At 33.0% G+C, this 15305-nt stretch overlaps 1 protein-coding gene across 10 annotated transcripts in view; it reads right to left on the reverse strand.

Moving 5' to 3' along the window:
* The window catches only part of CPSF6 (cleavage and polyadenylation specific factor 6), a 69682-nt gene that overhangs the window by 36456 nt on the left and 17921 nt on the right, over nt 1-15305 (reverse strand). For 3 of the 10 annotated variants that reach the window (XM_031940716.1, XM_031940713.1, XM_031940720.1), the window contains exons 4-10: nt 13958-14103; nt 12867-13040; nt 12628-12738; nt 11697-12201; nt 10143-10258; nt 9675-9828; nt 5539-5734 (exon numbers count right to left, since the gene is read on the reverse strand). In XM_031940716.1, coding sequence (XP_031796576.1) covers nt 5545-5734; nt 9675-9828; nt 10143-10258; nt 11697-12201; nt 12628-12738; nt 12867-13040; nt 13958-14103 — 1396 coding nt within the window. In that variant the 3' untranslated portion in view covers nt 5539-5544. The other 7 variants (XR_004229894.1, XR_004229895.1, XM_031940714.1 and 4 more) reach the window with 7 other exon arrangements.

A 15305-nucleotide genomic window follows, 5' to 3' on the forward strand; every position in this document is an offset into this window, starting at 1 on the left:
GAAGAAAGCCAACTTATAATTACAAATGTTTTCCATTAACTCATTCAACAGCTTTTCAGAAGTAGACATCTACATGAACAAAGAATTATAAAAGAGCACAGAGATTCTAAATATTTTCTATGTCCGTGCTTTTAGGAATTTTATTGTCTTATAGGTAATGACTATACTATGAATGATAACTCTGTCACTAATCTTCTACAAAAGCTAGGAAGACAGCAGTTATAAAAACCATGGGAAAAATTTGGAATTCATCAATCAATAAGAGAAGTTTGTAAATAGAAATGAACAAGTATTTTAAAGTCCATGCACAAAGAAACAAGATTCATTAACATTTTTGGTAATGAAAATCACAACAATTTAACAATGTCATTTAAAAAATTATGAATGTTTCGGTGTAAAAAAATCTCAACAAATCCATCAGATTTAAACAAATAAGGCAATTTCATAAGGCTAACAAGATTTTGGTAAGGCAAAAAAAGAAAAGCATTTTATTGGTGGACTTTAACTCAATAGAACCAAAACTTTCTTTTATAACTAAACCTTTTCCCTAGGAGAAAAGGATCAACGGCACCAAACAATGGGTACTTATATTTTGTTATTAACATCCTAAATAAAAAAGGAATGTAGGTCTAAATTCTTAGTTAATACATTAATATATACTACACAAAAAATTCTCTGTTTATTGTAGATGTATACAAAAAAAAAATAGATTCCATTATTAAAACAGAACAATTTAAAGATTTTTTCCCTTTTGGCCCTTGAATAGTACTTACCTCCTTTGTTTTTAAGTTACAGAGTGGTATTCTATATTGCCTCATAATGGCAGCAAGCTAATTTTTTGGCATTCTAACCATATTCTAAGTTAATTCGAATACCAAATAAGGCTCATTACATGTAGTCTCTCCCTCTCCCCCAACTAAGAACTAATATATAAATTTAAAATGTGCTACCCTTCAGGCAAGCTTTCAGATTATGAAAACAAACTTTTGTTCTGAATATTAGGTTTTCTGAATAGTATTAACTAATTATTCATTCAATGTTAATTTGAAACATTCATTCAAACAAAACTACAGAGTCTAGTTTACAAACTAAACAGTGAAAGTAAGTTTCACATTGAAATGAAGGTGAGATGCAGCAACCCAGTCACTGAGAAATAGTATAAAAACAGGAAACTCAATGAATTTTTAAATAAAATTATACTTATTCTCAAACCACCATAAGCAAAATATTTACAACACTTTCATGCAAATCACTTTACAAATAATGTACAAAGATATCTATAAGTTCCTGAATTTGAGAATATTACAAATAGATATACTTTTAAACATAATTGGTCAGAACTTTTACTTTAAGGAACCAAAAGCATATACCATAAAAGGTAACACTGAGAGGACAAAAGAAACGCAGGGCTAGATGATTATGCAGTCTTTAATGTGCTTTTAAGAGCTGAAAAATTTTATTTTAGCAGAGTGCTTTATATATTGTAATTACTTTAAAAATATTGAATACAATTTAAAATTTTAAGTACCAAATATGAAATTTTAACAAAGCATACAAAAATATTTGCTTCTCCCCCCATTAACCACCAGGGTCTTTTTTTTTTTTTTTTTAATTCTTTTCAAACTTCTTCTATAGCTATTTTCTGGACATTTAGCTTTCTACTATGCTATTATGTTCTTAGCAATTTTGTACAAATATGAGTCCATAAAGAATATTATAACAGGAGAAACTTTAAAATTCATCTGGTCTAAATACTAACAAACAAACAAACAAAATATCTAAGATCATAAATTTATAACTAGAAGGCACCTTAAAGGTCCATATATATGGAAACTGAGATTCCCCACAGGGTTAAAAGTGCCTTGCTCAAAGTCACAGCACTAGTAAATCTTTATGACTCAAAGTCTAAATGCTCTATCCCCTATAACATGCTTATAAATGTAGCATTTAATATGTGAACATTTACTGAAATGATTGGAGATAAAACCCAGACTGATTCAAAGCAATGGAAGGAAGGGCAAAGATCAGTCAGAATTTGACATCAATAATTACTACTCTTGAGCACATAAAGCTCAAATTAACATTTAATGTTCTATAATGTAGGGATGTTACCAGAAAGAGATATTGCCAGAATAATTCAGATTTGTCATCAGCATTTTTACCGTTAGAAAGCAAAAGCATGGATCATATGAAGTGTTTGCATATAAAATAAAGTACAATCCATAACCTTGTTTATAACATGATTGTTTTTCACACCTAATACAAATAAAATGCAGAAAATTCAGCCCAGCTTAGAATGAACCCATATTCCCAATTAATAGTGCGAATTAATTGAATTACTAGAGTACAATAGGGGCTGAAAATTGCTCACTCAAACCACACATTCAGATTTTAATTCTTTTCTTTTTTTTAAAACAAAGAGTTTCAGGTCAAATTTCGTTTTTATTATTTTTCAAGAGGAAAATATGTGAATAGTTCAATTTTTCTCAACTTGATAAAGGCTAATCATTTCTGAGGTTTCCAGGGAAATGAATAGGGACAAAAGAAAAAATTAAGCCACCCACCATACTTTCTCTTATGAGGATAAAAAAAAAAATTCACATCCAGGAAAGAAAGGGAAGCTTAGATTATTAATAAACAAGTCATTTTAAAATAAACTATATTAAGCAAGCACTATACTACTTATATTTTGCTTAGAATGGTTTGAGAATATTGATGAAGAAATTACAAAAAAAAATGAAGCACAATGCAGTTACATACCAAAATTTACAATATTAGAGGTCTTCCCCTCAAAATATTAAGTTTTATAAAAAATATTTACACAATTTTAAGAAATGAGTGAATGTACTTATTAACATGTTACCAACAGTTTGAACACACAAAAAAATCAAGATGGGACACACAAATAACAAATTGTTGACATTCATCAAATTAACAATTAAGAACGTGCCTGTTTTTGTATTAATTGTGTCACTTTTAATAAAAATTCCATTGCTATTTTATTTGCATACACAATTTTCACTGACATTCATTTGGCTTTCAGACTTCTATGGATCCATTAAATATACCTAAAGTCGTACAAGAAAGCTCACGAGTATTCATGAATTTAAAAGCTTCAAAAGCGGGTCAGCAGTACACCGCATTTTAGTGGGTCAGCATTCACTTCTATCATTAAGGTTTGGGTTTTTTAAATTTTGCTTTCTAAGATTCTTTAGTTGAAATATTTTATTCTGTTCCACAACCTTTTAATTGACTTTTACATCCGTAATCAATAATGTTGGTACAGCAAAAAGTACAATATATTTCAGAAATTCATAAGCAATTTTTTTCCTTAGATGAAGGCACATATTACAACTCAGTTTGGATTAATGTACAAAAATAAAATGAAGGAATTTTGGTATGATACATCAGAATTTTAAGAAAAAGATCTCAATAACATCTTGCCGGTTCATAGTTAATTGTTGAATATAATTTAACTCATTATGAAATATCTAGGTGATGAACGTTGGAATGTAATATCAAAGTATTTGAAATTTACAATGGCTTTTACATGTCAGTAATTTTTGCCCAAACAAATGTATATTTTCAAAATGTCTTTAAACATATATTTAAGAACAAAGAGAAGTAACCAGGCACAAGGCCTCTAATATGAGGATCAACAAATTTAAGAATTAAATCCTAAGTGTTCAAGTTTTATTATTGCTAAACTTTCATTAACTAGAAGCTTGTTGATGTTAACTGACAAAGTCTAAATAAGCAATTAAAACACAGAACCTATAGCTGAGCATAAATGAAATATGTGGTTATTAATATGATTCTTGAAATGAGATTGACAAAACTCAAATCATTAAGGATAACAAGCCATATGATCATCACAATTTACTTCAATAATTTCTTGGCAAAGTAAATAGTGGGATTTTTCCTGGTCAATTTGGCAAGTTCTTAAACTTGGGGCAAAAAAAAGTATATTTCTTAAGATACAGATTCTTTCAAGATGCTATAACATTCAATTCCTAACCATATCAAAACTAAGTTTTATAATGTCTATATGTATATGAGATTTATATATATTTTAAAACTCTTTGGCAAATTGTTTTTTTCTCCCCTTAAAGGGATTATTTTAACTATTATATATACACATACACAATGAATTCATGAAAAACTGAATCTTTAGTAATTATGAAACTAAAAGGTAAAGGGAAAACCTTAAAATTAGGCAAAATTTATAACCATTAATGTGTTGATGAAAATATGTAACCACTACTCAATTTAAATTGGTTACTTTCTACACAGCAGTATAATTCATGAATTACTTATTTTAAAATGCGAAAACTATCTGAGGTGCTAGGAAAAAACCTGTTCTAGCTGTCTATACAGGATAAAATTTGAAACTTGAACATTTAAAATGATACCCCTATCAAGACAATGGTGATTAAATTTCCTAGTTACGCCAAGTTACTACTAAAAGTAAAGGGTAGCCCTAGATACGAAAGGGCTAAATTATTAGTTTGGTTAAATATGGATCAACCATCAACATAAGGGCAAATATGCTACTGATAACAAAAAAGTAACCTTTATGTCACATGCATAAGCCATGTAATACCTTTCCCCATTTCTCATGTTATGAATTCTATTTACAAATATAAAATCAAATTGTACATGAAAATGAATTATACAGAGACATTTCTTCTATTAATATTAGCACATACAGAAGAAATTGTTTTAAAATACAGAAAAAAGATAAAGACAAGCAATGGTTATGGCTTATGAATGACACATTGAAGCAAATTGATTTCTGGCCAAGGCTTTATCTCAAACTATTAAATAAGGACCTTCAATCCTTAAAAGTTTTGTTATCTACTGACATCCTAAACATCAGTATTGAGTCTTTTTTTTTAATTTTGCATTATGAAATATCTTTTTATGATTCAAACAAGTTTTGTGATCGTAAAATTGTATACTTCATATCAAAAAGCATCTTAATCTTAATGTAACCATTTGCTGATCCTCAAACTAATAATAATACAAAAGTATATGTTTACCCATGATAGACAGTAACAATTACAGGGGCAAAATCTTTTAAAAGAAAATCTAGTGCATATATATTTATAATCATGTAGGAAATTTCAAACAATTTCTTGTAATTTATTGAAAATGAAAACTATGAAAATGATTCGGGGACAACAAATTTCAGACTCTAGTAATGGAGAATGAGCACTCTTGATTAGATTAAAGTAGTTAAGATATCTTCCTCTTTTCCCTAAAAAAGAATCAATCACATATCATACAAATTAATATGTTCATGCAGTACAGAATATTTAAAAGAAGGGAGGAGAAGAAATATGGATTTTTTTTTTTTTTACCTGAATTGCTTACCTGGCATTATTGTCTTGTGTGTTTCCTGAAGAACAAATCCTGCACATGTAGCGGGACCATTTAATATGTAGGTATTTACTGTATAAACAATAGCCTTGGAGTTATATTTAATGTTAATACTACTACAGACACTGACATACAAAAGGAACCAGCAATACCCACCTTCTCTTAACGGTGGCGATATTCTCTCTCTCTATCACGTTCTCTATCACGGTCTCGGTCACGATCCCGATGTCTTTCTCGTTCTCTGCTTCTCTCTCTATAATAATCATCATGACGATCTCTACTACGGGATTTGTGACGTCTGCTCTTTTCTCTCGATCTACTGTGGTCCCTCTCTCTTGATCGTTCACGTCTTCTAAAAGAAATTACTGGATTAATACTCTTCTTAACCAGGTCTCTAAAAAACCCAACATATATCTCAGAGCAAGCAATCTTCCAGAAAGACAAAAAAACCTTTCAAACACAGTTTAGATCTTCTATCTTGTCCTTTCCTTTTCCTTGTATCACCAAGAACAAGGTAAGATTATATTTTATTAATGTCATACCATGAAATAAGCTATACAAACAGTAAGGCAACATTCTACACAATCTAACACAAATTACCAATAAATCAATTCAGCAAATATTAAGAATTATACTTGGCTCAAGTACAGTACAGATTCTATTAAAGAGACAGATGATTTGGGTTATCATGAGTTTAATAGAAACCGGGAACATTCACTCTTCCAATAAATATTCCTTATAATGAAAGTCTAAGAAGGTTCTCCCTCTCATTCTGAACCATCTCTGATCAAACTGTTTTGACGCAAATAACAAATCAAAGATTCTTAATCTAAGACAAAATTCCATTTGTACATTAATGACATGGAGGAAAAGAGATTTTATAAATTGCATATCGGTTAGTTCAAAAATGAAATACATGAAAAGATAACAAAAGCAGTTCATGAGAAAACATTCATGCACATGCACAAAAAAAACGATTCTCTTTTAGGACTATCTGAAAAGATAATAATTTTAAGAATGGGTGCTCAGTCACATGGGGAACAGCATTAATTTTAAAATTTGAAACTAATCTAGGAAAGAGATTTTCAATTGGTCTAAGGACTAAGTAGATAACTTTATAATCTTTAGATAATGTTAAGTTCACAAAAGTTTGATTTTGCTATTGTTTAAATGTTTCTGACTCTTTGTAACCTCTTTTGAGGTTTTCTTGGCAAAGATATTGGAGTGATCAGTCATTTCTTTGTCTGGTTCATATTACAGATGAGGATACTGAGGCAAATAGGGTTAATAACTTGCCCAGTGTCATGTCATATAGCAAGTTAAGTGTCTGATGTCAGATTTGAAGATGAGTCTCTTTGATTTCAACCCCAATGCTCTATTCCCTGTTCCACTTAGTTGTCTTTAAAGAGGCACATAATCTTAAAGCAGGAAGGAATGAAAGATTATCTACATCAGACGATAAACATTGCTAAATTCTAATCATATTTTCCAGAGATGATTTTGGGCTGAGAGATTACTTAATTTCTTAAAGTTTTAGTTTCATCCCTTGCAAAGGGTTAACATTTCTCTTTCAAGTTTCATGGTTCTAGGTCACATATATAGGATAAATTATGTTCCAAAGACAAAGAAAAACATTTTTGGAAATATTTTGTTGTTTCTAATCTAACCCTCCTTCTTTTCTGTGATTATTTTTTCCCATTTAGTCCATTTTCCATTTACTGCAGATACCCTATTCTACCAAAGATAAAATGGTAGACATGGAGTCTGAATGATTTTTTTTTTAAAATCCAAGTTTAATGCTGATGAGCACAAACAAGGCATCTAATCTATACAAGCTTCAATTTCCTCTCTATAAAATGGCTAGTACTTATTAGGTCTACTTCTCAAGGTTGTTGCTAGTCAATGAAACCCTAGGGTATTATGTGAAACTTTAAAGATATGGGTCAGTTGCTATGATTTTGTAAAGGCTCAATTTCGGGGACTTAGATGAAGTCTTTCTTCCCCTTCTCTCCCCATTACAGTGAATAATGTTAGTGTTTTATCCCACTTGATCAAAAGATAGTAATAAATATAGAAATGGCAGGAAAATAAAAAGTAAAAGTTAATTTCAACCAAATCTATTTTAAGTCTGAGAAAACAAAAAGGATAATAGCTAACATTTATATAGCACTTATAATATACTAGGCACTGTGTTAAATACTTAATATAATCTCATTTATTATTATAATTATTAATACACACACACACACACACACACACACACACACACACACACACACACACACATATCTCATATCATCAATCCTGTTATGAGGCAGACAGGATTACACAGCTATAAAACTGAATTTAAACTCTGGTGTTTCTGACTCCAGGCCTAAAGCTTTTATCTACTAGGCTATCAGCTCTCCAAGTGCACAAAACACTATATTTGCAAAACATTTTACATATGTTACCTTATTTAAACCTTATTAATCTCCTTTGGTGTAGATCTCTTTAGTAAACATAATAACCTTACATTATAAATAAGAAATTTGAAGCTTTAGGTCACTGGACCAAGATCAGACAATAAATAACAATGGGGGGATTTAAACCCAGTTGTTTTAGACTCCAAGTTAAGTATCAACCTTGGACCACTAGGTCATATTGCTTCTGTACACTGAACAAATGACTCCATTACTGACAACACTACTACATGACAACTACTACTAACATGATGCGTCTACTAAAATAAAAAGATGGGTCAGTGGCTTCTGCTTTGCAGCATACATGGTATCCAAAATGTGTTCTCTTTAAAACTTCTGAAAGATGACAGTTTTACCATTCAGTACATTAATCAAGATTAATATTAAAATATTTTTTATCCCAGGAGTTAAAAACTTCTAGAGCTTTTCTATTATACTATCAAAAGACAGACATAGGTAAGGTAAATCATACTTTCTAAACATTTTGTAATTGAGGACTACAATTTCCACTAATTTGACAATTAAACTTCTATAGGATCTGTAAATAAAAGAAACTTAAGATTATTTTTGGTAAAATTTACTTATTATATAAATGTTACAATTGAAAATCAATTGAAGACCAAGAACAGACTGACATTCTGAGGGAATGAGAAGAACCAATTAGCAGTGTATATTCTCACATTCCTTTTTAGTCTTCTAATCCCCAACTAAAGGTTTGTTGTGAGAGGTTAAACTTTTGACTTACAATTAGGACTGCTATATGCCAGAAGTATATATAACATTATAACATTAACATTTCTATACTAGGATTGTTTCTATTCCAAAAAGGGCAGCAATATATAGTGCTATTGCTCATCTATCTATCCCCTCAAAGAAATCAAATCAGCAAGCAAACTTTTAATTAACCATTAAAAATCCTATCAAGAAAGAAACCCTTTCTTGAACATGAAAAGCTAAAGAGAACACACTCATGTGAACTGCTAATAGTTCTTTCCTCATCTGTTGCTATGGCACACATAAAAAACTTTAATTCACAAAATTCACTTTCCTCCAAAATGAGAATTTCTACTCTGGACATAAAATGTAATAATCAAAAAAAAAAAAAAATTGTTAAAACACTAACTACATACCAGGAACTTTGCTAAGGCTTGGGGAAAGTAGGGATGGGGGGGGGGGGGGGGAGAAGGAGAGAAGAAAAAGGGAGAAGGAAGGAAAGGGGTGAGGAAGGGAAAAAAGGGGAGGGAAAGGAAAGAGGAAAAGAAGGGAAAGAAGAGAGGAAAGGAAAGGAAAGGAAAAGAAAGAGGAAAGGAAGGAGAAGAAGAAAGGAAGGAAAAAGGACAGAAAAAGGAGGGAAGGAAAGAGGGGAGAAAAAGGAGGAAAAGAAGAAGGAAATCTGGGTCTCTGCTTTCAAAGAGCTCCTTGTCTAATAAAGAAAACAACATGCACATAACCACAGTTATAGGCATATTCCAGAGCACCTGGCATTAAAAGCAGGCACTTAATTGGCACTGGTTGATTTTAAGATTCAAGACCCTTCCATAGAGGAAGAAGCCTCAGCTGAAAGAAGGTAAATAGCCATTTTGCTCATACTCATACAGAGGGTGAAGAGCAAAGTGAGAGAACTCAAGGACCCTGAAGCTAAAGCTTAGATTCTTTCCACTGCAATACTAAAGGTTCAGCCAAATTCTCTTAGGATACACTAATCCAGAAAGAGATGCTGCATCTTTTATCTCAAGCAAAATCAAAATTTTAAATCCTAAAAATGACTGCAATAATTTTTCTACATGTAAACTAGTGATTTTAAATGGAACTAAAAAAGGAAAGTTTTACCTTGATCCAGAACCATATGATTTGGACTCAATTCCATGAAGGCAATCCTGCAAGGAACTAATAAGCACTTTGCAACGATCATCAGCAGATACTTTGGATTGTTTAATTAAGGAAATAGCAGTTACCAATGTCTCAATAGCACTCCCATAATCACCTAAAATAAAAAAAAAAATTATTAGAAGTTAATAAAATTCTGGTAAAATTTATTTTTCCTTTTTTTTTTTTTTGCTTAAAAATACCATGTAATCCATATAGCAGAGCCCTATCTATGAATGACAGTTTTCCAAAAGCAACCAATTTATAAAATGACCAAGAGTTTTAATTATATGTTTTGGTTTTTTTTAAATCACAAAGAGATCAAAAACCATCCTGGGTGAATAATTTGCTCACTAGAGCTTATTTTTCTGATGATTTTCAGGAACTGCTAAGTGATAAAAATGAAGATAATTTCAACCAGAAAATACTAACCAGCACTGGCATCAGACACAGCTCTTGAAATGGCACTGCTTGAAATCGCCCTGTTTCTATTCATGATTTCTTCAAACTCTGCTTCACTTAATGGCGTTCTTGCAGCATCCATTTCTCTGCAATAATTAAAATAAACCTTAAATTGTACCTTTCAAATGAGGAAATTCTTTCCATTTTAAACACTCTAAACAAATAAACAAACAACCCCCCCAAAAAAAACTTTAGTTACCATTTTTCAGCCTTACAGTAGTTTGTTTCTATTCCAGAACGAACAGCAATATAATGTTCTATTCCCTCCCCCCTCAAATAAATTAAATTGAAATGAATTATACTAGAATTTACCTAGAGTTGAAAAACTATTTTGAATATAGAGAAATCCTTAGCTGTTTTAAATTTTTATTTGAGACATGATGAGCACAGCCATACTCAAATACTTAAATGTCTTTATAACTAACAAAACTTTTACAAAAACAGAAACAAGCCAATACATAATGAAAAATCCAGAATTTTATAATATAGTTTTGAAACTGGAAGGGATCTCCAAAGTCAGCTAGTGTAGCTCCATCATTAAAAAGATTAGCAAACCTTCAGAGAGGCTAAAAAAAAAAAAAAAAGAAAGTCACCCTGGGAACTTGACAAAAAGCTGCCGGATTATTCAGTGCCTTCTTTCATAGTAGCCATGTATGGTGTTCTGAAAGTAGCAAAAACTCAAACATGACTGAGAGAAGTAGGAGAAAATAGATAGAAAGAAGTATAAACAATTTAGTGTAATTCTGCCCCTAACCATGATGAAAAAACAAGTATTTGTTCCATACCGTGCTGCTAAACAAATGGAATTTTTAGCATTTTTCTATCATGCTATTAAAAAAACCAGTTTAACCAGGTGAATAAATGTGAGGAGGAAACTAGCAAGGACACTAGCAGATCCCTAGTTCATTGACAATCCTTGGACTGAGAGTTTCAACAACTAGCTCAGGGGTACAAAGACTACATTAAATCAAAGATGGACCTTTAAATGAAGTACTTTTGATTTCTGAGGCTCACTTAATGCTTTAAAAATACAAATAGCATGAATATAAGTGTTCCAATAATATGACTGTACAATAATACTTTTATATAACAATCTCTCCAGCAAAATAATTTATACATTTTCTAAGTTGTTTAATGTAATAAAAATACAAGAGAACTGACACGCAAATAAAGAAATCTTAACTAATTATTAAACCAAGTCACTTATCATTCTGTTACAGATATATAAAAGCATTCCAAAGACAGAAGCTAATTTAAAATGAATAGCCAGCAAACCCTGCATCCCTGTCTAAGGTGCTCTTTTCTCCCCATGCCTCACTACATTTTCATAGCTAGGGATGGCAGAAATAACAAAACAAACAAATGAAAATAGCTGAGATTGTGGTTAAAGATATATTTACAGAAGAGGCTTACGAAGCAGGTTATATTTAAAATTAAACGAAAAGGCACAAATAAGCCACTAACATCTCTTTCCCCCACAGATTGAAACATGTTGATCTTTTATACACTTCGAATCCAACTTACCTTCCAGGGGGCCCATAGTCACCTCTATCATATGGAGGAGGTCGGCCATATGGGTCTGTGGGTGGTGGACCCCGGCTGTCTGATGTTGGCATGCCGCTGTTGGTTGGTGGGGGAAAGAAAGCTGGGTTCACGTGTGGAGCTGGTGGGGGGGCACCTGGAGGTGGTCCAGGAAGGTGTGGAGGAGGAGCAAGTGTGAGGGGTGGCCCCAAAGGGCCAGGTGGGCGAGGTGGAAAAGGGCCTGGAGGCGGAGGTGGTCCCTGCTGTGGAGGTGGAGGACCAGGAGGGGGGCCGTAGCCTGGCACTGGAGGTGGAGGACCAGGAGGAAGTGGACCCAATGGAGGCTGCCCAAAAGGCTGTCCTGGAAAAAGAACTGGTGGTGGAGGGCGATCACCTCGATTAGGAGGCCCAGCTAATGGAGGAGGAAGAACCTGACCAGGAGGTGGAGGGCCTGGTGGGCCAGGAGGGCCTGGAGGACCTAGGGGTGGACGTGGTGGAGTTTGTCCAGCTACAGGATAAAGGAGAGAGAGAGAAAAAATTCAATAATAAGATACTTCTCACTATCATGCCAAGATTATCCCTCTTAATATATAACCCACAACTTAAATTCTATATTAACTATGAAGGCAAAGCATAATTGCATAAATTTAATTTTTTAAAGCATATAGTTTTTAAAGATGTTATTCAAATAAAACGAAAACTTTAGTAAAAAGGATTACAATACTCAAGAGTGCTTTTTTTAAATGTCTACCTTTCAGTGTATATACACTTCTTACAGTGAAATCACCCACCTTAAATTCTATTCTGATGCCAAGCTAGAAAGTGAAACGAGGAAAAATGGTCTTGAAAGGATTTTTTTTAAAGAGGTAAGAAAATAAGACGGATGTAAATATTCTATATATAAAGTCAAGCAAGTTTGGAGAAAAATAAAGACCTTTTAGGCCAAAAATGGGTATTTCCTCTATGCTGTGCCCCATATGCCATGGAATCCTAGTTTCCAGGAACAAAGGCCGAGTTCCTTTAACAAGATGCTTGATCAAATTTCCTGGATTCCAAAAATAGCATAACAAGGAGAGTAAGTCACATTAATAATGCATAACTTGAAAAAGAGAGAAAAGGAAAAGAGGTATTGGGAAGTCAAGTTTATCCATGGTAATTTGAGAAAATTTTTACCTGGGAAAGGTGGGGGTGGCCCTCCTGGTCCAGCTGGTCCAGGAAATCTGTCCCCACCTGGAACAGCCCCTGGAAAACGGCCCCGTCCTCTACCACCTTGTGGAAATGCTGCACGTGAACTGCCTCCTGGAGGGCCAGCTTTACCTTCCCCAGACATTTGTCCTGACTGTGTAGCTGCAAATATCCAAATACTCATAAATAGCATTTATTAAACCAGTTCACTGAAATGTAACCACTGTTGTCAGGAGTAAATTCTCCCCCTCCCCATCTTCATTCATAATATACTTAAACTTGTAGATGCCTTGGGCCTGTGCAAATTGCGTGGAAGTGTTGGTTTAGTAGGTGTTCATATCCATGTGATTTCTTAAAGTCTCAGAATCCAGGTTTTAAGGTACATCCAATGAGGAAATGCAAAACCTACTTTCAAAATACCAAGTATTCTGCAGCAGCCAAGAATTTCAGTTGTACAAACCACTCAATTTTATAAAAAGTTCTACAACATAAGAGCTTCTCAAAAAAAAAAAAAAAAATGATAAAACATTTAAATTTTTTCCATGTTGGCTACATATTTAATTTTCATGTCTCCTCAATTAGATCAGGTTCACTGAGAGGGTAGAATATGCCAAATTCATTTTACCATGTATAACAATAATAGTGGCAGATCAATAAATAGTTACTAAAAAAGATTAACTTTAAACCATTTTAAATGTTAAACTGACTATACTTCAATAGTTTCTGCTTCAAAGTCAATTGTTTCTACATATAAAGTATACAAAAACACTCCTTTTCTGTTACTTAAAAACCAACAAGCATGACAGGATTCTGTAACTGCATAATGTCTATTTAAGATGTAGTAATGACACCTCCTGTGATAAAGACTAACAACACTTCACATGGTAATTATCAATACTAAGAAAGATTTAAGGAATCACTGGCTAAAGCCATCCTGAAGAATTTATAAGCTCTGCTTTCAGATAACTCACTGAAAACTTAAGTGTTAAGATTTCACATTTCAGGGCCTACAAACTGTGCTATATTATTTTAAGGATTTAAAGGGATGGGGGTGGCGAGGAGGTAAGAGTTGTGCTTACTTTTCCTGGATTGCATTTCAAATTGACTCAGGAACTGCTTATTACAAGGAGTCACAACAGGATTCTGACCATGTAGTTCCCTTTTAGGCAACAGATCCATCAACTTTTTTGAGGATGCTTCAGATCCTACACCAACAAGGGCAAACCTAAACAAAGGGGGGAAAAAAGAAAAAAGAAAAGGAACGGGAGGGAGAGAGGGAAAAGAGAAGGGAATTAGAAAGCTTTGAGTACAATAAGAGGAATTCTTCTAAATGTTTTTAATTACCTAATGATCACTTGAAAATATTTCTTACATTGTTAGACAAGTTCATAAGAGTTACCGCTAGAAGGGATCTTAAAGATGATGTAGTCCAACATGCTCCTTTTCCAAGGTGAGAAAACTGGGCCCCAGAAAAGTAGCAGGTTACCCAAAGTCATACAGTCAATAAGTGGCAGTCAGGATTTGAATGAACCAGGTCCTCTTGACTCTGGCCCTCCTTCCCAGCACACTCACTCTCTCAAGCCAAACAATCTGATAATTACTATCTGCATTTTTCCTTACCTGTATTATTACTACCTTGGGCCAGTACCTTCCGTTCCCTTGATGTAAAATGAAGGAAATGGCCCAGATGATCCCTTCTGCCTCTAGATCTATGACCCTTTCAGCAATTCCTCTCTTCGCTTGCAATTTCAGGTATTAAATATCTAAAATATATTTCTAAAAATAGGCTTGTGGCTATTATAGTATACTTGAGATTCTAGTTACAATGAATCAGAAAAGCACAACAGTATCAAGGTCAACAGCTATTAAATCTTTGTTCTTTTTTTTAGGGCTTGGGAGGGTTAGAGTCAGGTTAGGGTTAGAGTCAGGAGGCATTTAGGGTTAGGGTTAGAGTCGGTAAAGAATGTCAACAAGATCCTTGATGAACAAACTTTTCATTGTCATTAAGAAGTTGTATGAGTGAATAACTACTGTTCAAAGATGTAAGTATTCATAAGTCAGACAGATCATTCTTATGTGAAAAAATATAAATGCCTAGACATTAATTTTTAATTGCCAAGTGTCAATTTTTCTAAATATTATTTGAATAGCCTCTTAGCTACAGCTGTCTAGTACAAACAAGAATTTTAAAATGGGTAAATTTAAGCATTTAATATTAGGTCTTCTCCACTACTCCAGAGACCTTTTACTAATTTCAGTATATTTACTTTCATACCATCTTACTCTCTACTAACCTAAATCCAGGTTTACATCCCTACCACAATTAAAGCAGTTGAATAGACTTCGCCATTACATAGTGTTTTTTAAGTTTATAAAGCAACCTTTCTTATAACAACCCAACCAAGTATTATTTTCATTTTAAATAAA

The sequence above is a fragment of the Sarcophilus harrisii genome, chromosome 5, assembly GCF_902635505.1.
Source record: "Sarcophilus harrisii chromosome 5, mSarHar1.11, whole genome shotgun sequence".
Classification (NCBI taxonomy): domain Eukaryota; kingdom Metazoa; phylum Chordata; class Mammalia; order Dasyuromorphia; family Dasyuridae; genus Sarcophilus; species Sarcophilus harrisii.